Below are 23,021 nucleotides of genomic sequence, written 5' to 3' on the forward strand. Positions count from 1 at the left end.
AAAGGTTAGATTCAGGCAAAGGGTCATCTTCCCGACGAGAACTTGTTTGTCATATTTTCAGCCTTCAACCAAAATTTCAGTCATATTTTGATGGTTTCTGGTTAAGATGTCATTGATCAATTAGACTTTATTTTAATTTCTTTATGTGATCAGCTTGAAAACTAAACTGCCATGGAACATCCTGGAAAAGCCTTCACTGGGCTTGTGCTCCTGTTAGGTATTAAAGATCACCAGTATGGAAATGATAAGTAACACTGTGCTTTCTCTGAGGCTTTTGGATAAGTCACATCTTTAACAAGCTTTGTTACATTTTACATCATTGGTTGCAAATGGCCTTTCCTAATACGGCTGGCTGGTGACATTCAGGTGCCATGCAGATTTTTGCCTTTCAAGAGAAAGCAGAGTAGCAAAGGCAGTTTAGGAGTTACAGAAAATAAGAGATGTGTAAAGAAATGAAATTTATCCTCTGCTACGAAATAGAACATTAGATAAGAGGCAAGAAACTCTTCTCAATAATTTTCTGGATCATGTCTCACCCCATTATGTAAAAAAGATTATAAAAGATTGGTTCTGATGTAATGGAGAGAAGAACAGCTTATTCAAGCTATTGTGGTCTAATCTCTCTTAATAGTTAAGCGCACTGTTTGCCTCTCTGAGAAATAAAGGGCTCCGGATAATTTTAGATTTGTTATTTGTCAAAGACAATGATTAAAATGGCTTAAAATTTTGATTAAAAAATTTAGACAAAAGCATTGCTGGTCAATAACCTGCCATTTAGATGTTAGAAATTTTGGTCTGCTGCAAAACCTAGGAAGAAAAATGAATGGATTAACCGCCCCCCCACCCCCAACATTGTACTTTATCATAATCACAAGAGATGTCTTTTTCCTAATGACATTATTTGATTCTATCCTTGTGTGCCAAAACATGTTTTTCATAGGTTGTACTTTATGGTTAGGGCTGTGGTTTGGGCATTTATGGGTACGATTTGAGAAGTGAATATCTATTAAAATATGTCATGCTGTTTACATTGGTGGGCAAGGGTTCCTCTTGAATTTTCCTATTCTCGTATCATCTAAAGTGTCCTTTTTGCTGATCCATAAACGAACGGCTTGGATGGTGATGTAGTTGACATCTCCAAACCAACTGGGCTGTCTTTGCGTTCTATTTACATCCCATTATGATCTACGTGAATGCTAATGTGCATATTTAATAACTGGTTCTCATCTCCGCTTTAACATCTACCTTTTGCATTTCAGTGTCACATGCATATCAAGAGCCCTACAGACTTCGAGTGGCTGAAACAGTGCAGATTTTATTTTAACGAAGATTCCGACAAGATGATGATCCACATCACAGATGTGGCTTTCATATACCAGAATGAATTTTTAGGCTGCACTGACAGGCTTGTCATAACTCCTCTCACAGACAGGTGATGGAAGGGTTCTGTGATTCCACAACCTCTTTCCCTCCGCCCACTCCCCAGCATTTGTATTCTCTGGAGTCGCTCGGGGATTTCTGCTTCATGTCTCTTTAGGGTTTATAGGCTCTTTTATACCAAAGTGTTTGAAATTCGGTATTTTTAGCTTTACACATGGGTCTTCACATGGGATTTGGGTTTTTGTGATGGAAACGCTTTGCTTCCTTTGTCTTCAGTCTTAGGCTATGTTTAAAGGACGTCAGTGGACATCAGATGGCCAAGAAAAGGAATTAATTGCCATTTCAATAGGTGCAAATCGCAGCTGGCCTTGAAGGTTGCTTTGGGGACAGTGGCACCTGCTGTTATTAGAGATGATTAAGATGGATTTTTAGCAGGAAAGAAATTGAGTGTCGATATAGGTGAAAAGTGATGGGGAGGACACTGGCCAGGACATCTGGAGTTCTCTGTCGTCCTCTGCTTCTTATGTAGGAACTTGTTAGCCAGAGGCGCCTTGCACCTTCCCTAGACTCAGTTTCCTCATCTATAAGATGAACCAGTTTGTCTCCAAGAGTCGGTCCTCCGTTCATATTCTGTAATTCAGTTAGTCCACTTTGAACTTCGTGGCATCAACTAATTGCATCTGTGCTCCGTTCAGGGATGCGCTGCATACTTATTTTGGACAAAATGGCTGAGTGTTAAAATCAGTATTTGGCCTAAGTAGAGGCTGAAGCTGAATATCATTCATTTCCATGGAATGAACCTCTGGTCTGTTAGATGAAAAATATTGTCACACAAGGGACCCTGGGTGGCTCAGTCGGTTAAGCGTCCGACTTTGGCCCAGGTCATGATCTAATGGTTTGTGAGTGTGAGCCCCGTGTCTGGCTCTGTGCTCACAGCTTGGAGCCTGGAGCCTGCTTCAGATTCCGTCTCCATCTCTCTCTGCCCTCCCTCACTTGCACTCTGTCTCTCTCTCAAAAATAAACATAAAAAAAAAAGAAAAATACTGTCAGACAAAACATAGATGTTTGATGTAAGCACATTACTCACTTGCTGCTCGATTGTTCTTTTGCTCATGCCGGATGCTAAATGAAATGCTGATGTTCAACTGAGAGACTTTATTATCACTTTCCTCCTCTTCATTGTCTTTTGATTCCTTCTTATGCCTGGACTGGAGGTGATTTACACTGGATGCTCATGGATGTCCTTTCAGAGTGTTTGTCTTTGTTTTGAAGCTCAGAGGTGGAAAATCATAAAACATGACCAATTCCTCGAGACGCTTGTGGCTCAGGCAGTGACTTCGCACCTTCTGTCTTCTCAGACTGCCAGCGCCCCACTCCCTTTCTAGCGAAGACCGCCTTTCCTGTCCTTTGGGGAAGGTGCTGTCACAGGAGGGGCTGTGCTCTCACTCCCAGCTCTTGTGCAGTCCACTCTCCAGATGCATGGCCTGTGCTGCCCAAATCACCGCCAGCAATTTCCTCTCTGGGACAGCATCAGTTTTCACTCCCAGGTGGATTATTCTCATCAACTTGCAAATACGCTGTCATTGGTACCAGAAAGAAACACCTGCTGTGAAGCCTCAGGGTTTCTTCCTATTCCTGTGCTCTCTCATCAGAACTCCTTGCAAGCACCTATTTCTCTTTGCCTATTTTATGTTGAATTCACTCCACTTAGGCTCTTGGTATTAGCTTCCTATTGATCCCGTGACAGGTCACTACAGATTTAGAAGGTGAAACAACACAATGATTTTATAGTCTGTGTGTCAGAAGTCTGACGCTCGTCAGCATGGCTGACTTCCCCCTAGAGCCTGAGAGGAAGAAGAATGCACTTCCTGTGCTTGCGGGACGTTGGCAAAATTCCTTTCTTGGCGGTGGAGGACGCGAGGCCCGGTGTCCCTGCGGACTGTCAGCCGAAGGCCGATCCCTGCACTTTTCCTTGGTCCATCCTCACAGCCAGCAGCGATGGGTTGAGACCGTTTCACGCATCAACCCTCTCCTCTGTCTTCGGTCCTGTGTCTGACCTCGTCTTCCGCCTCCCTTCTCTCCTCTGAAGGACTTGTGAGACTAGATTGGTCCCAGCACGTAATCCAGGGTTTTCTCCCATCACGAGACCTTGGGCGTTATAGCCTCAAAGCCCCGCTAGTCATTCGAGGTAACCTGTTCACAGGTTCCAGGGATTCGAATGTGGAGCTGCCCCTCATACTCTCTCCCTTCTCTGGAAGCTACAGTGCAGACTTTCATGTTGCTACGTGCACTAGTCATTTCTTGTTCTTGTCTTTCCTGACCCGTGAGGGAGCTCAGGTGTGCACAGGTGAGCACTCTCTCCTTTTTGATCCACTGTCTTCACCAGGCTCCCAAGACACCACAGTCTCCTGGCTCTGTACTGTTCCAGCTGTCCCTCCCTATCCGTGTTCTGGATCCCCTTCACCTTCCAGATCTCATCCCAGAATGTGCCGGAAGCCTTGTCCCCCTCCGCCCAGTGCTCAGCTGATCTGTCAGCGTCATCCAGATGTCTCCCCGGTCTGCACCCAGCCAGGGCATCTCCCCTGGATTCCAGACACATATGTCCACTTACCTGCACCACGTATCCGCCCGCATGCTTGTGGGGAATTCACACTTAACAAGTTTGATCTCCCCCCACAAATGCACCCTCCTGTAGTCTTAGCAAATGGCAGTTCCATCCTTGGGTCACTGAAGCCCAAATCCTTGGAGCATCCTTGATGCCTTCCTTTTTCTCTTGCTTTATCATCCCCTCTATCATCAGGTTTGCTCAGCACCCGTTCCCAGAGTTCATCTGGGATGTGACCACTTTTCACACGTTTGCTGTTATCATGCTGCTCCAAACCACTGTAATCTCTAGCCTGGATTTTCGCAATAGTATTTTAACTGGTCTCCCTGCTTCTGCCATTCCCCTCCCTCCCTTATAGTCTAGTCTCAGTTCAGACACTAGAAGTCATATTCTGTCATCTCTTTGCCTCAGTCCTGCCACTTTCTATCTCACCCAGAATAAAGTGGCTGTAAGTGGCGTGGCATGATGTGGCCCCAGCTATTTTTCTGTTTCTTCTTCCTCATTCATCTCCAGCCACTTGCTCATTGGCTGTTCCTTGTACAGCACACTCTTGCCTCAGGGCCCTTGCACTTACCGTTCCCTTGACCTAGAACTCTTTTCCCCTTCACTACTGGCGTGGCTTGCATCCTCACCTTCAGGGCTCTGTTCGAATGTGACCTCAGAGGGGTCTTGAGACCCGCCACATGAGGCAGAGACCCCCACACTCCCTAGCCCTCCTGACCAGCTTCATTGTTTCTGTTCCCTATTTTTAAATAATGTTTCCTTCCATTAGGATGTCAGCTAAAGAGCTGGCATGGACTTCCTGTGACTTCTTTACTGCTCCTAGAAGAGTGCTGTCCCGTTATAGGTGCTAAGTAAGCATTTCCAGAATGAATGAAAGAAATGTTAATTTCTGAAAGATTTTATCACAAAGATGAAAAAATTAAATTGTGCAGAAGGACATAAAGTCGAAAGTGTGAGAGTAATTTTTTCTTAAAAAACACTTCACAGTTTATTTTCTCTCCTAGAAATTTCAAAAGCTGGCATGTCAAAATTCTCTTTAATTTTTACATGTAGGTATCAGGTTCTACAAACTTCTCTGCATCTTAATTCTTTCACTGTATTCATTGTCTTGTAGATCTTGCTATGTCAAAAATCTTGAGAACTTAACATTTTTTAAAATGTTTATTTATTTTTGAGAGAGAAAGAGACAGAGAGAACATGTGAACAGGGGAGGGGCAGAGAGAGAGAAGAAGTCACAGAATCTGAAGCAGATTCCAGGCTCTGAGCTGTCCGCACAGAGCCTGACACAAGGTTTGAACTCATGGACTGCGAGAACATGACCTGAGCCAAGGTTGGTCAGTTAACCGACTGAGCCACCCAGGTGCCCCGGAGAACTTGAGAACTTGAGAAATAAGAAGCATAGTAGGGGTCTGTAAGTATACAATTGGAAATGATTCCAGGGTTTGTTTCTTTGTTTCAGCCTGTCTTCCCTAAAACGTTCATTTGCCTATTTTTCTTGAACTATCTTGATTATGGGAGAAGTGAGTTACTTTTTTTTTTTTTTTGCTGGTCACTGAGATTCCACTATAAGATTTACTGCCACTTTTCAGGAGAATTACTCACTAAAGTTAATCCTTACAAAAATCAAAGGCCAGAGACATTGACATCTTGCCAGTGTTTTTCTGACTGCCCCATGGAAAGTCAACAATGTTGGTGGTGATAGTCTCTGGGAAGCTCCACATCACGTGGCGGGGGGGGCTGCCAATATTCCAGATGATAAAAGAGTTATTCTAATTCACTAAAAACATATAGTGCCTTTCTCTGAAAGCTCATGGTGTTTTTCAGGGCCATTCCTTCCTTCCTCTATGGGCACAAGCAAAGAAGATGGGAATCATTCTTACTGCACTGTCCCTCAGGCAGAGGGCAGCAGAAATTGAAGGCTGGTAGAAGCTTCTCATCTGCTTGATAAGAAATGTAGATGGGTCTAAACAGAACAACATATGCCTTCCTATAAAGTATTCTCACAGCTTCCTGAGTCCTACTTGTGTGTTGACTACTGGACTTGGTCCTCAATAACTGCATAGTCTTGGCTCAGACACCTAACCTCTCTGATTCCCTCCTTTGGGAATCACTGTGTAGACTAGATGTGACAGATGTAGGTACTGAGGGCCTGGCACTCAGTAAATGTTAGTCATTATGATTGTTGCTATGACTGTGATCATTCTCCAACATCAGTAACACATTCTTTATCAATGTTTCCTTTTTTTTTTTTTTTTTTTTTGAGAGAGAGAGAGAGAGCATGAGAGTGACAGTGTGAGTGGAATGGGGCAGAAGGAGAGGGAGAGAGAGAATCTTAATCAGGTTCCATGCCCAGCACAGAGCCCTATGTGAGGCTTGAGCTCATGACCCGGAGATCGTGATCTGAGCCGAAATCAAGAGTTGGATGCCTAACCGACTAAGCCACCCAGGTGCCCCTCAATGTTTCCTCTTGTTCCTCCCTAAGCTTGTCCTATAATCAGAGTCTATAACTAAACAAGAAAAGAAACAAGGAAAAATATGTTCCTGATATCTGTACCATCATTACCTTAGGAAGTTTTTCAGCATTTTAGAATCAATACTGCTTAAGAATAGGAGTCAAAAGCAATTCTGGTTTCCATGTGATGAAATGCATGTTGGTGACAGATTTGGTAAATTGCATACCATAATAAGACCCAGGTCATGAGGTTGGTCACTGTTGGTTTAGCATGGTGGTCACATTCCGCATCTCTTTCTTTCTCTCTCTGTCTCTTTTTCTAAACCTCTTGGTGTGATAGAAAGGAATTCTATTTTTTTATTTTTACTTTATTATTTTTTAATTAGGCCACATGCCCAACTTGGCGTTTGAACTTAAAACCCTGAGATTTAGAGTCTCATGTTCTACCTACTGAGCCAGCTGCTCCCCACCCCCACCCCCATTCTGCATCTCTAATTCCAGTAGCTATTGGGATCGGAGGAGCCAGATAGGAGTGTATGACTGGACTGGCACAAACCATTTGTTTAACAAATGTTCATAGAATACTAGGTGCCAGGGTTTAAGGCAAGTATTTGGAAGTACAAATGTGAACTTGACCCAGTTCCTGAGACCAGAGACTTTACAGTAGTCTAGTGGAGAGACAGAAAACTGCAGGACAGGCCGCTAAATCACATTAGAGTCCACATCGTGTTCCCGAGTGATGACATTTTTGAAATCAGCAAAGAGACTGGAAAGGAAAGCAGGAAAGAAGGGGAGAGAAGTGCACATGCATGTAGAATACCCGAGATGGTCAAGTAAACATGAACATGAAGATTTTCTGGCAGATGCAGGCTTGTCTCTGAAAGGCAGATCCTACAGGAGCCTGGATGCCAACAAAGCAGGTGGACGGAAGCCCCACCCCACTGAGGAAGTAAGGGATAAAGGACCTGGCTCGCTCATTCATTTTTCACATAAATAGGATCACTTCTTTTAGGCAGCCTCACAACTTACTACTGCTTCAGTTCAGATATAAACCCAACGATCCCAGTTATAAAGAGGGTTTGCAAGACAGAGTAGTTGGGTGGCCAGAGTTCCCAGAGATTTATTCCTTACCCTGGCAAGGTGGACATGTTCTAGAGCCAGGCAGCTGAGGGCTGGCTGCCAGATAAGTAGGCTTGGGTCTCGGCTCTGCTACCGAGAGAAATATTTCCATCTCTGTGAGCCTTTCTCCTGATCTGCAAAATGGGAAAAACAATAGTAGCTTCCCTGCAGGATTCTCTGGGCTTAAGTGAGATAATGTAGGTGGAGCACATCATGTTAGCCATTATTAGAGACTACTCTACAAGGGATAATGAAAGTGCAAGACAGGAAATAAAACTTTGAATTAAAAGACAAAATCAGAGTGAGCTTGGGTGTCCTCCTGTGTGGTCTTCTCCATATCCAGGCTCCATATACATTCAGGGCTAAGTCATTTACTTGCCTTTTTAAGAACCTACTTCCAGTGAAATACAGACCTTAGAGGACCTCTGGTGGGTGTGCTTGCTGTTTCCTCCCACCTTTCACACTGGACAATCACTTTATTTCCTTTGAAAATGTTTTCAAGTCCAAATGAATGCTTTATAGAGTTCAGATGTAGGAAAGCCCTAAACTTGATCACTTTGTAGATTACCTCCTTTGACAACCCAGGGTGATGCTGGGAAATCGAGTGATTCGTTAGTGAGTTATCAGGTTATTTTTTTCCTTCCCAGGCACTCTTGTATTTCCTCATTGGAATTTTTTATTTGTTAATATCATGCAGTGAGAGACAGTAGAAGGTATGTGCAGGTGCAGTAGAAACTCCCAGAAATAGATGGAAGTTGAGATTATTTAGCAATGTGTAATTTAAATCTCATGTGATCATTTGTATCCAAGTTCATCAAATTATTGACTCTTAGAGTCCCAAAAGGGGACTAATCTAATGGTTCCCAATCTGTTTCATAGAACACTATTCTTTAGATGTTGGTAGGTTTCTGTGAAAAAAGTTGCCATTAATAAGTTTTGGAAGTGCTGTGTACTATTTTTCATACTTGGAGAATCTCACTACACATTATCATGAGAAAGCCCATTGAACCTTTTTAAGAGTTTTCAAACTGATTTGACCATAGGCCACCCCCTCTTGTTTCTCTAACACATGTTAATATCCATAAGGAAAGTGTATATTAGGGTATGGTTTTGGAAAAGCTATGTAGGGACAATGGCTTAAATTTTCCATTTTTAAGTCTTACGTGGGTTTCATTTTACTGTGACGTCCCAAAGTGTCGTCTAGGTGCAGGGGGTATGGTTCTGGTGATGTCTCTCTTCTTCCAGGTGTTATATCACGCTGGCTCAAGCTCTGGGAATGAGCATGGGAGGAGCTCCCACTGGGCCCGCGGGAACGGGCAAAACAGAAACTACGAAAGATATGGGTCGGTGTCTGGGGAAGTATGTAGTGGTTTTCAATTGTTCTGACCAGATGGACTTCCGAGGACTTGGACGGATTTTTAAAGGTGAGGGTTATATTTTGTATTGGATGAGACATTTAAAGATAAGGTGGAATATCCAGTTAAGATTATTTTTCAACAACTGCCTATGTATTTCAGTGTCATTTTTCAACTTTGTACAACTTTTTGGAAAATCTGAATCTTAACTGTTGCTGTGTGCATCACATGTCAACATCACTTGCCATCGTAATGTTTCTTTATCCGTGCAGGTTGGCTGTTGACAGATAGAGTGCCACATTGTAAGTTATTTTGGGGCCACTTTATGCATGATCTATTTGTTCAAGTTTATTTTTGAACAGACTTATCTCTGGCTTGTCTTGGCAGCTGCAAAATGCCCTTTTCCTTGGCTTTCTGAAATTATATACTAATTGGATTTTCTATTTAATTTCCCTTCGAAGGACTAGCACAGTCTGGATCCTGGGGTTGTTTTGATGAATTTAACCGTATCGATTTACCAGTTCTGTCAGTGGCAGCCCAGCAAATTTCCATTATTCTGACATGTAAAAAGGAACGCAAGAAGTCTTTTATTTTTACCGATGGAGATAATGTGACTATGAACCCTGAATTCGGACTTTTCCTGACCATGGTAAGGAACCATAGGAAGAGCTGCTGAATTTCAGCCTTGATCTCACACCTTTCATGCATTTCCCTCGTCTTAGGTCCCTTATTTTTGATGAATGGAAGTTGGAATGGTAATTTGAACTCCTGTGTGAAAGCCTTTGGTGTTAAACAAAGCTCATGTTAATAACCTGTGATATAGTCTCTCCAGTTAAAAGAAGAGTGAGATATGTAAATGAGTTCTCTGGTTGTCAGTCCAGATTTGTTGTGTGGACGTAATAAGTCTTTGAGTGCTGTGCTGATGTGTGTGTTGCCCCGTGACCATGTCATTCATCGTGGGGTCATATTTTCTGTACAGAATCCTGGCTATGCAGGACGGCAGGAGCTTCCTGAAAACTTGAAGATTAACTTCCGCTCGGTGGCCATGATGGTGCCTGACCGACAGATTATCATCAGGGTGAAGTTGGCTAGTTGCGGCTTCATTGACAACATCGTTTTGGCCAGGAAGTTTTTCACTCTCTACAAGCTGTGTGAGGAGCAGCTTTCTAAGCAGGTGTGACATTCTGAAAGTCTCTCTGGACTTATGCATACTTATTCTATTCAGTGAGATTTGCTCATTTTGAAAAATTGTAGACGGGGGTTGTTGACAGATTACCTTACAGATACAGAGTTCAAAGTTATATTGTTATGAAGTTAATTTTATTTGCACAGTTTATTTCTTAATAGTTTATTGTCAAGCTGGTTTCCATATAACATCCACTGCTTGTCCCCACAAGTGCTCTCCTCCATGTTCATCACCCCCCTCCCCCTCCTGGACACCCCCATCAGTCCTCAGTTTGTTCTCAGCGTTCAAGAGTCTCTCATGGTTTGCCTCTCTCCCTCTCCCCCACTGTTTTTCCCCCCTTCTTCTCCCCTACAGTCCTCTGTTAAGTTCCTCCTAATCCTCCTATATGTGCAAACATATGGTATCTGTCCTTCTCTGCCTGACTTATTTCGCTCAGCATAACACCCTCAAGTTCCATCCATGTTGCTACACATGGCCAGGTTTTATTCTTTCTCATTGCCATGTAGTATCCCATTGTATAGATAAACCACATCTTCTTGATCCATTGGTCAGTTGATGGACACTTAGGCTCTTTCCATGTTTTGGCTATTGTTGAGAGTGCTGCTGTGAACACTGGGGTCCATGTGCCCCCATGCATCAGCACTCCTGTATCCCTTGGGTAAATTCCTAGCAGTGCTATTGCTGAGTCCTAGGGGAGTTCTACTGTTAATTTTTTGAGGAATCTCCACACTGTTTTCCAGAGGGGCTGCACCAGTTTACATTCCCACCAACAGTGTAGGAGGGTGCTCATTTCTCCACATCCTCGCCAGCATCCAGAGTCCTTTGATTTGCTCATTTTAGCCACTCTGACTGGCATGAGGTGGTATCTCAGTGTGGTTTTGATTTGTATTTCCCTGATGAGAGGGATGCTGAGCATCATTTCATGTGTCTGTTGGCCATCTGGATGTCCTCTTTGGAGAAGTGTCTGTTCATATCATCTGCCCATTTCTTCACTGGATTGTTTGGTTTTTTTGGGTGTGGGGTTTGGTGAGTTCCTTATGGATTTTGGATACTAGCCTTTTATCCAATATGTCATTTGCAACTATCTTTTCCCATTCTGTTGGTTGTCTATTAGTTTTATGGATTGTTTCCTTTGCCGTGCAGAATATTTTAATCTTGATGAGGTCCCAGTAGTTCATTTTTGCTCTTGATTCCCTTGCCTTTGAGGATGTGTCAAGTAAGAAGTTGCTGCGGTGGAGGTCAAGGAGGTTGTTTCCTGCTTTCTCCTCTAGGGTGTTGATGGTTTCCTGTCTCACGTTCAGGTTCTTTATCCATTTTGAGTTTATTTTTGTGTATGGTGTGAGAAAGTGGTCTAGTTTCATTCCTCTGCATGTTGCTGTCCAGTTCTCCCAGTACCATCTGTTAAAGAGGCTGTCTTTTTTCCATTGGATACTCTTTTCTGCTTTGTCAAAGATTAGTTGGCTGTACACTTTTGGGTCCAATTGTGAGTTCTCAATTCTGTTCCATTGGTCTATGTGTCTGTTTTTGTGCCAATACCATACTGTCTTGATGATGACAGCTTCGTAGTAGAGGCTAAAGTCTGGGATGGTGATGCCTCCCGTTTTGATTTTCTTATTTGCACAGTTTTCTTAAGTACATTTAAATAAATTAATATATACAGCATAAAAATGAAATAAGTACTATATGAGCCGATTTAAGAGCCAAAGAATTGTAAATATTAGTATTTGCACTTTATCCCACCTGTACATTAATCATATGTGTTGTGTGTTCTCATGGTTTTCAGGAACCTCTCAATCATTTACTCTTCTTACTTCCAGTATCTCCCACATATTGAGCCAAGCTTTGCCAATTGTCTATTTTATCCATGGTAACTTCTTTGCTAAGTTTTCCATACTGTTTAGAGTAGCAGGTTCTGACATCATGCAGCTTTGCAGTTAAGAGGCATGAAATTAATCATATATTACTTTTTTAATTTTTTAATTTATTTTTTAATCATATATTACTTTTGTGTTAGTTATCTGTTGCTGTGTGACAGTGGTTCCACAAATTTACTGATTGAAAACAATACATAATTTATTATTTCATGGTTTCTGTAGGTCAAGAGTCCCGGTACATCTTGGCTGGGTCCTCTGCTTAGAGGGTAACAAGGTATCGGTCAAGTCTTGGCCCCCTGATTGACTGGGAAAGGATTTACTTCTAAGCTCACCCAGGTTGTTGGCAGAATTCTGTTCCTTAAGGTTCTAAGACTGAGGGATTCCATTTCTTGCTGACTGTCAGCTGGAGAAGGCCACCTTGGCTCCTGCAGGCTGAATGCCATTCTTTGCCACATGGGAGTCCCCAACGTGGCCACTTGCCTTCACAATGTCAGCAAGGCAAAAAGGTTCTGGCAAGATGAGTGCTACAGTCTTATATTAGGATTCTCCAGAGAAACAGAATCAATAGGATATACGTGTATTTACCTGTAAGGAAATTTATTATAAGGTATTGGCTCACAGTTATGGAGGTAGAGAAGTTCCATGATCTGTTGTTTGTAAGCTGAGGACTAGCTGGTGGTTTAGCTTGAAGGGTTGATGGTATAGATTCTAGTCCAAGTCTGAAGGCCAGACAACTGGGAACATTCATGACAGGAGAAGGTTAATATCCCAGCCCAGGCATAGGGCAGAGTGAGCCTTTCTCCATCTTTTTGTTCTCTTGGGGCCCTCAGTGTTTGGATGGTGCCCTCCTATGTGGGGGAGGGCTATCTTCTTTACTCAGTCCACCAGTTCAAGTGCTAATCTCTTCCAGAAACTCCATTAGAGACACACCCACAAATAACCTCAATCCACTCTCTGGACATCCTGTGACCCAGTCAAATTGACACATCTTATGTAGTGTGACCACATAAAAACACACACAATCACATATGGCCTGTCGTCATTGTTGTATTGTATTGGTTAAAGCAAGTCACAGGTCCCACCACACCCAAGGGGAAAAGATCACACAAAGACACAGACGCCAGGAGGTGGGGGTCATTCTACAAATTCCTGGGACATATAAATAAAAGTTACTGAAAGCATACGCTAAATAATAACACACTGCAATAGACATAAAACTGTAACACAAATAAAATCTCCTAACATATACAGTACTTTGATTCCTCTCCACTCTGGCCTCCATTCCAAACTTCTTTGACTCTAGATTATTTTTTTTTCATACCCCCAAGATCAATTAAATTATATTCCCACTCAAAACACTCTTTGTTTCTTCTGCTTACAGCAGCCTTTACTTACCCATTCTTCTTTTTTCCTCTGTGAAAGAAATATTTTTCCATGCTGTTTCTTGCATGTAGAAAACTCCCACATCACTGACTCCTGTCTCCTTCTTCTATACTATTTCATTTCTACTTTCTTCATGCCCACAGTCCTGCTCATAGGTTGGTGTAAGACAAAATGCATTAATGTACACAAAACAGTTGGCCCCGTGCTGATTTCTGGGTGACCATTCTGTGAATCTCACTTCATGCCCAGAGATTTAACTGAGTCCAGTTCGGAGAAATTTTCCTTAACTAGTTCCACACACCAGCACTTTCCAGTCATTGTTACTTTTTGTCAAGTTTGCTCATATTTTTATCATTTAGCTCTATTAGAATTTAAACTCCTTGAAGGCGGGAACTCAATCTGAATACATTTATGTGCTCTGTCCTCCAAATGATTATTCTGAATTGATGCATACTGCTCTGAGTTACCTTAGCCCCTCATTGAGTTTTTTTCCCAGGTGGGAAAACATATATAACATTAAATTTGCCATCTGAACCACTTGTAAGTGTACAGTTCAGCAGTATTCAGGATATTTACAATGCCATGAAACTGACCTCCATAACGTTTTCATCTTGCAAACTCTGTACCCTTTAAATAGAAATTCCTCAAAAAAATAAATAAATAAATAAATAAATAAATAAATAAATAGAAATTCCTCTCTTGCTCTTCCCTCAGCCTGTGAAACCACCAGTCTACTTGTTGTTGCTATGCATTTTCCTACTTTAGATACCTCATGTAAATGAGATTGTAAGCATTAATCTTTTCTGACTGGCTTATTTTGCTTAGCAAAATGTCCTTCAGGCTTACCTGTGGCGTAGGATCCAACAGGATGTGCTTCCTTTTAATGACTGAATAGCATTCTATTGTACGTAGAGGCCACATTTTATTTTTCTGTTCATCTGAAAATGGGCATTTGGGTTGCTGCTGTCTCTTGGCTGTTGTGAATACTGTTGCGGTGATTATGGGTGTGCACTATGTCTTTACCATCCCGCTTTCAATTATTTGGATATATATTCAGAAGTTGGATTTCTGCATCCTGTGGTAGTTCTGTTTTCAATTTTTTGAGTGACTGCCATAATGTTTTCCATAGTGGTTAGAGAATTAGTTTTTAATTATTCACTTTATAGGTGATGAAATTTGGTATGATTGAGCTCTTACAAATACATATCAAGGGAATAACAAAGCTGGGGCTTGGCTTTCTGATTTGTCCTTACTTTTCCTCGCCCTAGGTGATTCTAGAATAGGACTCCTTTTCTTCCTTCTTAATACCTCTGTCTTTTTACGTATCAGTGTGTATATATACATATATATATACTCCTGGTTCCGAGTTTTTCCTATGGATGACTGATTAAGAAGAGACTCAGGGAGACATATATACTCTCAGAGGAAATTTATTCCTCTCTCCCTGTCAAGATATATATATATTAGTTCTAAGCAAAGGGCTTAAGTTAATGATTGTCCGTGAAAGACCTCTTTGGGATATTCTCAAATTGTTCTGAAAAATATATTGATAAAAATTTATTGCTTCACTAACTACAATTTTTTCTAAAGGAAAATTAGCATTAATTCATTGTGAATAGGTCTTTTGTCACGTTTGTATAGTTTTCATGCGCACGTTACTATCGAAAATAAGCCCAGTGTACCTATGATCTTCAGGTACATTATGATTTTGGTCTGCGGAACATTCTGTCAGTTCTGCGAACACTGGGCGCCGCAAAAAGAGCCAACCCCACAGATACGGAGTCAACAATAGTCATGCGTGTTCTGCGAGACATGAATCTTTCTAAACTGGTAAGATTCACAGATGGAAATGTTCCACCCACTTAAATATCATTTCAGCTAAGTAAGCACAATTGAGATTTAGAAATATTTATTTAACATACTCATTAAAATGCTTAATTATCAGCTAAAGTGCTGGAGAGCATAACTTTAGACTTTTTCAGAAGTTACTTTTGTGGTTAACTCATATCTAGCTTAACATATGCTTATTTCAATAGAATTGAAATGGATTTTTAAAAATCCCCATGTTGAGTTTCTAAATACCTTGAAATACTTTTGGGACTTAGAGCTAAAATCTCACCTTCTTTAAAGTCTGTAGAACCCAGCAGGAAATTATATGTAAGTATAACAAGTGTGTAGTAATTTCACACTCTTTCATTTCATAGGAGAGACAGAAAATCTATTGTTCAGTGTCAGTGAATCTACGTACAGGGTGACAGAATATTTTATTTCAAAATAAAAGTGTACAACAAATTACAATTCATGAATTTGTTACTATCTCTTATTTAGATTATAATTTTTAAAATTTAAATTAGAAAATGTAGGTTACGTAGTAACTCCCTGAATTGGTTATTTTATGGAGAGGTTGTCATGTAGGCAATATTTTCTTTTCTTTCATCTCCTTCCTTCATTTTCCTCTTCTTCCTCCCTTTATTCCCCCCTTAGTCTTTTAAAATGATTTTTCATTTATGGGAAACAAGAGGAAAATATTCCTCAACTTCAACGAAAGGGATATTTTATTTATTAACAGTTATGATAAAATAATTTGGTATGTTCAGCATTTTCAGTTCATCTGTGCATTGTTACAATTGTGCCAAGTTAGTTGGTCCTTTCTCCTTCTTTTCTCTATTAGATTGATGAGGATGAACCCTTATTTTTGAGTTTGATTGAAGATCTCTTCCCAAATATTCTTCTGGACAAAGCAGGTTATCCGGAACTGGAAATGGCGATTAGTAGACAGGTAATGTATTTCTCGGGACATCCGGGACCGTCTGTGTCTCTTTTGTCTGAACTTCATGGGTGTCAGGTGGAGCTGATGAATTCCAAATCCGTGGTTTCAAGAACAACACCCAAGAGCATGGCTACAGTTTTAAGAGAGGCTGTTACGTACTACTGACAGAGTTTCCCCAGGCAGACGTTTCCCTACCGTCCTACAAGCACGTCTAGTTGGCCACATGCTACTGGCCTCATTATTGATGGAAACCATTTAACACCAGATTCTGAAATGAAGCATGATAAGTGAGCGGGGTGCGTGGGGCTCAGCTGGCTGCCTTGCTCGACCGGCTTTGTCTGTGGCCCTGGTGTTTCCACGTGGCTTTGATCTCTGGAGTCCTGCCCCTAAGTGTCGCCCACAGTGATCTCAGGTGGCTCCTCAACTATCATTCTTTTCTCCCAGGCCCAGGATCACTTGTGACTTTTACCTGAGGCTCTGGGGATCTCATGTTATGTGACTCATTAGGTGTTTGGATTTCCTATGACACTTGGTGCAGCTTTACATTTTTCTAGTTTCCCTAGGAATGAAAACGAGTCGTGTAAACCTTGTGCTAAAGAAGAGTTTGGGGGAAAAAAAGTATTATAAAAACGGTGATTAGCTCACATTAATAAAGTACATTCCAATCCATTGAAAGTATTTGTTAACAAAAATAAAATATTATAGTTTCAATGGGTATTTTCCTTCTAAAAATCAAGGTATAACAATCCGTTAAGAGTGTTCACTCTGCAAATGGTGCCTTCGTCATATGGCTGAATCAATTGTAGGATTTCCTTAAAAACTTAGTATAAAGTAATTTATAAGGTGACTGGACATTAACATAATTTGCAGCATATAGAAAATCTGAAGACCATACATACAGCATAAAATTATACATGACTATTATCTAACAATTGTTGAAGTAAAAATAAAAGCATCATTTATAGTGGATTTAAGCATAGCATGAAGGTTGAGAGCACGGACCATGGAGCTAAGTTTCTAGGGCTCAGATTCCCAGTCTGTAACCTTATGAGTAATAATCTTGGGTAAATTGCTTCGTCTCTCTGTGCCTCAGTTTACTTCTCTGTTAAAGATAGATATTAATAGTACTAATCTTGTAGTGTTGTTATGAATATTGAACTTAGAAGAGTGTTTGGCAGAATAACTTTCATGCATGTGTTCAACAGATAGAAACTACTTGGTAGATTTATAGCGAGTTTGAGTTTTATATGCAATTTCAGTCCACTTGGTGTGCTGCAATGTTTTCCAGTTTTTACATGTCATCTTTTATTATTATTATTATTTTTACAAATAGTTTATTGTCAAATTAGTTTCCACATAACACTCAGTGCTCATCCCCAAAGTGCCCTCCTTCATGCCCATCCCCCCCTCCCCCCCACATCCATCAGTCCTCAGTTTTTGTCAGCATTCAAGAGTCTCTCATGGTTTGCCTCTCTCCCTTTCCCCCACCATTTCCGCCCTTCTTCTCCCCCTTGTTCCTCCGTCAAGTTCCTCCTAATCCTCCTATACGTGCAAACATATGGTATTTGTCCTTCTCTGCCTGACTTATTTCGCTCAGCATAACACCCTCAAGGTCCATCCATGTTGCTACACATGGCCAGATTTCATTGTTTCTCATTGCCATGTAGTATTCCATGGTATAGATAAACCACATCTTCTTGATCCATTCATCTGTTGATGGACACTTAGGCTCTTTCCATGTTTTAGCTATTGTGGAGAGTGCTGCTATGAACATTGGGGTACATGTGCTCCTATGCCTCAGCATTTCTGTATCCCTTGGGTAAATTCCTAGCAGTGCTATTGCTGGGTCATAAGGGAGTTCTATTGTTAGTTTCCTGAGGAACCTCCACACTGTTTTCCAGAGGGGCTGTACCAGTTTACATTCCCACCAACAGTGTAGGAGGGTGCCCGTTTCTCCACATCCTCGCCAGCATCTAGAGTTCTCTGATTTGCTCATTTTAGCCACTCTGACTGGCGTGAGGTGGTATCTCAGTGTGGTTTTGATTTGTATTTCCCTGATGAGGAGGGATGCTGAGCATCGTTTCATGTGTCTGTTGGCCATCTGGATGTCCTCTTTGGAGAAGTGTCTGTTCATGTCTTCTGCCCATTTCTTCACTGGGTTGTTTGTTTTTCGGGCGTGTAGTTTGGTGAGTTCCTTATAGATTCTGGATATTAACCCTTTATCTGATATGTCATTTGCAACTATCTTTTCCCATTCCGTTGGTTGCCTATTAATTTTCTGGGTTGTTTCCTTGGCTGTGCAGAAGCTTTTAATCTTGATGAGGTCCCAACAGTTTATTTTTGCTCTTGATTCCCTTGCTTTTGGGGATGTGTCAAGTAAGAAGTTGCTGCGGTGGAGGTCAAGGAGGTTGTTTCCTGCTTTCTCCTCTAGGGTGTTGATAGTTTCCTGTCTCACGTTCAGGTCCTTTATCCATTTTGAGTTGATTTTTGTGCATGGTGTGAGAAAATGATCTAGTTTCATTCTTCTGCATGTTGCTGTCCAGTTCTCCCAACACCATCTGTTAAAAAGGCTGTCTTTTTTCCATTGGATATTCTTTCCTGCTTTGTCAAAGATCAGTTGGCTGTATACTTTTGGGTCCACTTCTGAGTTCTCAATTCTGTTCCATTGGTCTATGTGTCTGTTTTTGTGCCAATACCATACTGTCTTGAGGATGACAGCTTTGTAGTAGAGGCTGAAGTCTGGGATGGTGATACCTCCCGTTTTGGTTTTATTTTTCAGTATTACTTTGGCTATTCGGGGTCTTTTGTGGTTCCATACAAATTTTTGGATAGTTTGTTCTAGTTTTGAGAAGTATGCTGGTGCAATTTTGATTGGAATTGCATTGAATGTGTAGAGTGCTTTAGGTAGTAATGACATCTTAACTATATTTATTCTTCCTATCCATGAGCATGGAATGTTTTTCCATTTCTTTGTGTCTTCTTCAATTTCCTTCATAAGTTTTCTATAGTTTTCATCATACAGATCTCTTGTATCCTTGGTTAGGTTTATTCCGAGGTATTTTATGGTTTTTTGTGCAATTGTGAATGGGATCAGTTTCTTGATTTCTCTTTCTGTTGCTTCATTATTGGTGTATAAAAATGCAACCGATTTCTGTACGTTGATTTTGTACCCTGCAACTTGGCTGAATTCTTGGATCAGTTCTAGTAGGCTTCTGGTGGAGTCTGTCGGGTTTTCTATGTAGAGTATCATGTCATCTGCGAAGAGTGAAAGTTTGACTTCCTCTTTGCCAATTCTGATGCCTTTGATTTCCTTTTGTTGTCTGATGGCTGATGCTAGGACTTCCAGCACTATGTTAAACAACAGTGGTGAGAGTGGACATCCCTGTCGTGTTCCTGATCTCAGGGGGAAAGCTCTCAGTTTTTCCCCGTTGAGGATGATGTTAGCTGAAGGCTTCTCATAGATGGCTTTGATGATGTTTAAGTAGGTTCCTTCTATCCCAACTTTCTCGAGAGTCTTTATTAAGAAGGGATGCTGTATTTTGTCAAATGCTTTTTCTGCATCTATTGACAGGATCATATGGTTTTTATCTTTTCTTTTATTGATATGATGTATCACATTGATTGATTTGCGAATGTTGAACCAGCCCTGTAACCCAGGAATGAATCCCACTTGATCTTGGTGGATGATTCTTTTGATATGCTGCTGGATTCGATTTGCAAGGATCTTGTTGAGAATTTTTGCATCCGTATTCATCAAGGATATTGGCCTATAGTTCTCTTTTTTTGCTGGATCTCTGTCTGGCTTGGGAATCAGAGTGATGCTGGCTTCATAAAATGAGTCCGGGAGTTTTCCTTCGACTTCTATTTTTTGGAATAGCTTGAGAAGAATTGGGATTAATTCTGTTTTAAATGTCTGGTAGAATTCCCCAGGGAAACCATCAGGTCCAGGGCTCTTATTTGTTGGGAGATTTTTGATCACTGATTCGATTTCTTCACTCGTTATGGGTCTGTTCAGGTTTTCTATTTCTTCCCGTGTGAATTTTGGTAGTGAGTGTGTGTTTAGGAATTTGTCCATTTCTTCTAAGTTGTCCAATTTGTTGGCATATAATTTTTCATAGTATTCCCTGATAATTGCTTGTATTTCTGAGGGGTTGGTTGTAATAAGTCCATTTTCATTCATAATTTTGTCTATTTGGGTGCTCTCTCTTTTCTTTTTGATAAGCCTGGCTAGAGGTTTGTCAATTTTGTTTACTTTTTCAAAAAACCAACTCTTGGTTTCATTGATCTGTTCAATTGTTTCTTTGGTCTCTATGTTGTTTATTTCTGCTCTAATTTTTACTATTTCTCTTCTTCTACTGGGTTTAGGGCGTTCTTGTTGCTCTGCCTCTAGCTCCTTTAGGTGAGCTGTTAGATTTTGGACTTGTGCTTTTTCTAATCTCTTGAAATAGGCCTGGAGAGCAATGTACTTTCCTCTTAGGACTGCCTTGGCCGCATCCCATAGATTTTGAATTGTTGTGTTTTCATTTTCATTTGTTTCCATATATTTTTTAATTTCCTCTCTAATTGCCTGATTGGCCCATTCATTCTTTAGAAGGGTGTTCTTTAACCTCCATGTTTTTGGCGGTTTTCCAGACTTCTTCCTGTAATTGATTTCAAGTTTCAAAGCATTGTGATCTGACAGTGTGCATGGTATGATCTCTATTCTTTTATATTTATTGAGGGCTGCTTTATGTCCCAGTATGTGATCTATCTTGGAGAATGTGCCATGCGCACTTGAGAAGAAAGTAAATTCCCTGGCCTCAGGATGTAAAGTTCTAAATATATCCGTCAGATCCATCTGGTCCAATGTGTCTTTCAAGTCCATTATTTCTTTAGTGATTTTCTGTCTGGTTGACCTATCCATTGCTGTAAGCGGAGTATTAAAGTCCCCTGCTATTAGCACATTCTTATCTATAAGCTTGTTTCTGTTTGTGATTAATTGTTTTAGATATTTAGGTGCTCCCATATTCGGTGCGTAGACATTTATGATTGTTAGTTCTTCCTGATGGATGGACCCTGTAATTATTATGTAGTGCCCTTCTTCATCTCTTGTGATTGTCTTTAATTTAAAGTCCAGTTTGTCTGATATAAGTATCGCTACTCCGGCTTTCTTTTGATTTCCTGTAGCATGATATATATTTCTCCATCCCCTTACTTTTAATCTGAAGGTATCTTCCCGTCTAAAATGAGTTTCTTGTAGACAGCATATTGATGGATTTTGTTTTTTAATCCATTCTGCTACCCTATGTCTTTTGATTGGAGCATTCAGCCCATTTACATTCAGTGTTATTATTGAAATATGTGGGTTTAGAGTCTTTGTATCTTTTGTAGGGTTCATGTTTGTGGTGGTGTCTCTGGTATCTTTGTTCCTTGCAACCTTTCCTTCAGAGCATCCCCCTCAGGATTTCTTGTAGGGCTGGCTTCGTGGTGACAAATTCTTTCAATTTCTGTTTATTTGGAAAGGTTTTTATCTCTCCTTCTATTTTGAATGACAGGCTTGCTGGATAGAGGATTCTTGGCTGCATATTTTTACTGTTCATCACATTGAAGATTTCCTGCCATTCCTTTCTAGCCTGCCAAGTTTCAGTAGATAGGTCTGTCACCACTCTGATAGGTTTCCCTTTGTATGTTAGGGCCCTTTTCTCCCTAGCTGCTTTCAAAATTCTCTCTTTGTCCTTGTATTTGGCCATTTTCACTATGATATGTCGTGCAGAAGATCGATTCAGGTTACGTCTGAGGGGAGTCCTCTGAGCCTCTTGTACTTCCACATTTACTTCCTTCCCCAGGTCGGGGAAGTTCTCTGCTATAATTTGTTCCAGGACTCCTTCAGCACCTTTCCCTCTCTCTTCCTCTTCTGGGATTCCTATGATACGGATATTGTTGCGTTTGACCGTATCGCTGAGCTCTCGAATTCTTCTTTCCTGTTCCTGGATCAGTTTGTCTCTTTTTTTGTCAGCTTCTTGTTTTTCTATAATGGTGTCTTCTAAATCACTTATTCTCCTTTCTGCCTCTTCAATCCGTGCATTGGAGGCCTCTAATTTATTATGGATCTCATTTATCGCATTTTTTAATTCTTCATGCCTATTTTTATTTTCCATTCTGTCTGTAGCCATAGTTTCTTTGATGTCCCCTATGTTTTTTTCAAGCCCAGCTATTAATTTTACCATTATTATTCTAAAATCTTGTTCAGTGATGCTGCTGATATCTGTTTTGAGCAGTTCATTAGCTGTCATTTCTTCTTGGAGTTTCTTTGGAGGAGAGCTCTTTCGTTTCGTCATTTTAGTTAGCTTTCCGGCTCTTGTTGGTTTTAAAGACCTGTTATGCTCTCTGTTTCTATGAGCGCTGCTATATCCAAAAAGACTCTTTGACTTTCCAGGGCCTATCCTTTCAGAGAGTGTTTTTTGAATGGTATCTCTTGGTCTCTCTTGTTGGGACCTTGGTTATTTTATTTTCCTATTCGTAGTGATATTTGGGACTCTCCACCTTGTGTACTCTAGCTTGTTTCTTGAGGTAGCCCTGGAAAAGAAAACAGACAGACAAACACACAGGGAGCAGGAGCACACAAATGCACAGGCTAATTCAACTAACATGCAAAGCAAGAGGGAAAACGAAAAAGTTAGGAGAAAAGAAGGAGGAGGGAGGGCAAATAATATGGAGTATAAAATACATAAAAGGGTCAAAAAGGGGAAAAGAAAAGGAAAAAGAAGAAAACCGATGGACAAAGCACAGTTTAAAGCATATACCTGGATTTCCCAGCTACAGTTAAATAGCCGTGTGTATGCAGTGCTTGTTGAAGAGCAGAGAGAAAGAGAGAGAAGGCAGGGTGGGGATGAGGCAGAATTGGAAATAGAATGA

The 23,021-nt window shown here is 40.9% G+C and overlaps 1 protein-coding gene across 1 annotated transcript in view; it reads left to right on the forward strand.

The window, feature by feature from the left end:
* The window catches only part of DNAH5 (dynein axonemal heavy chain 5), a 270,172-nt gene that overhangs the window by 129,404 nt on the left and 117,747 nt on the right, over nucleotides 1-23,021 (forward strand). Inside the window, exons 40-45 of the mRNA XM_039217767.1 lie at nucleotides 1,260-1,432; nucleotides 8,805-8,983; nucleotides 9,376-9,563; nucleotides 9,894-10,088; nucleotides 15,053-15,187; nucleotides 16,029-16,136. Coding sequence (XP_039073698.1) covers nucleotides 1,260-1,432; nucleotides 8,805-8,983; nucleotides 9,376-9,563; nucleotides 9,894-10,088; nucleotides 15,053-15,187; nucleotides 16,029-16,136 — 978 coding nt within the window. The remainder of the gene's footprint in view (nucleotides 1-1,259; nucleotides 1,433-8,804; nucleotides 8,984-9,375; nucleotides 9,564-9,893; nucleotides 10,089-15,052; nucleotides 15,188-16,028; nucleotides 16,137-23,021) is intronic.

This window comes from Hyaena hyaena, unplaced genomic scaffold, assembly GCF_003009895.1.
Source record: "Hyaena hyaena isolate Hyena2069 unplaced genomic scaffold, ASM300989v1 scaffold_720, whole genome shotgun sequence".
Taxonomy (NCBI): domain Eukaryota; kingdom Metazoa; phylum Chordata; class Mammalia; order Carnivora; family Hyaenidae; genus Hyaena; species Hyaena hyaena.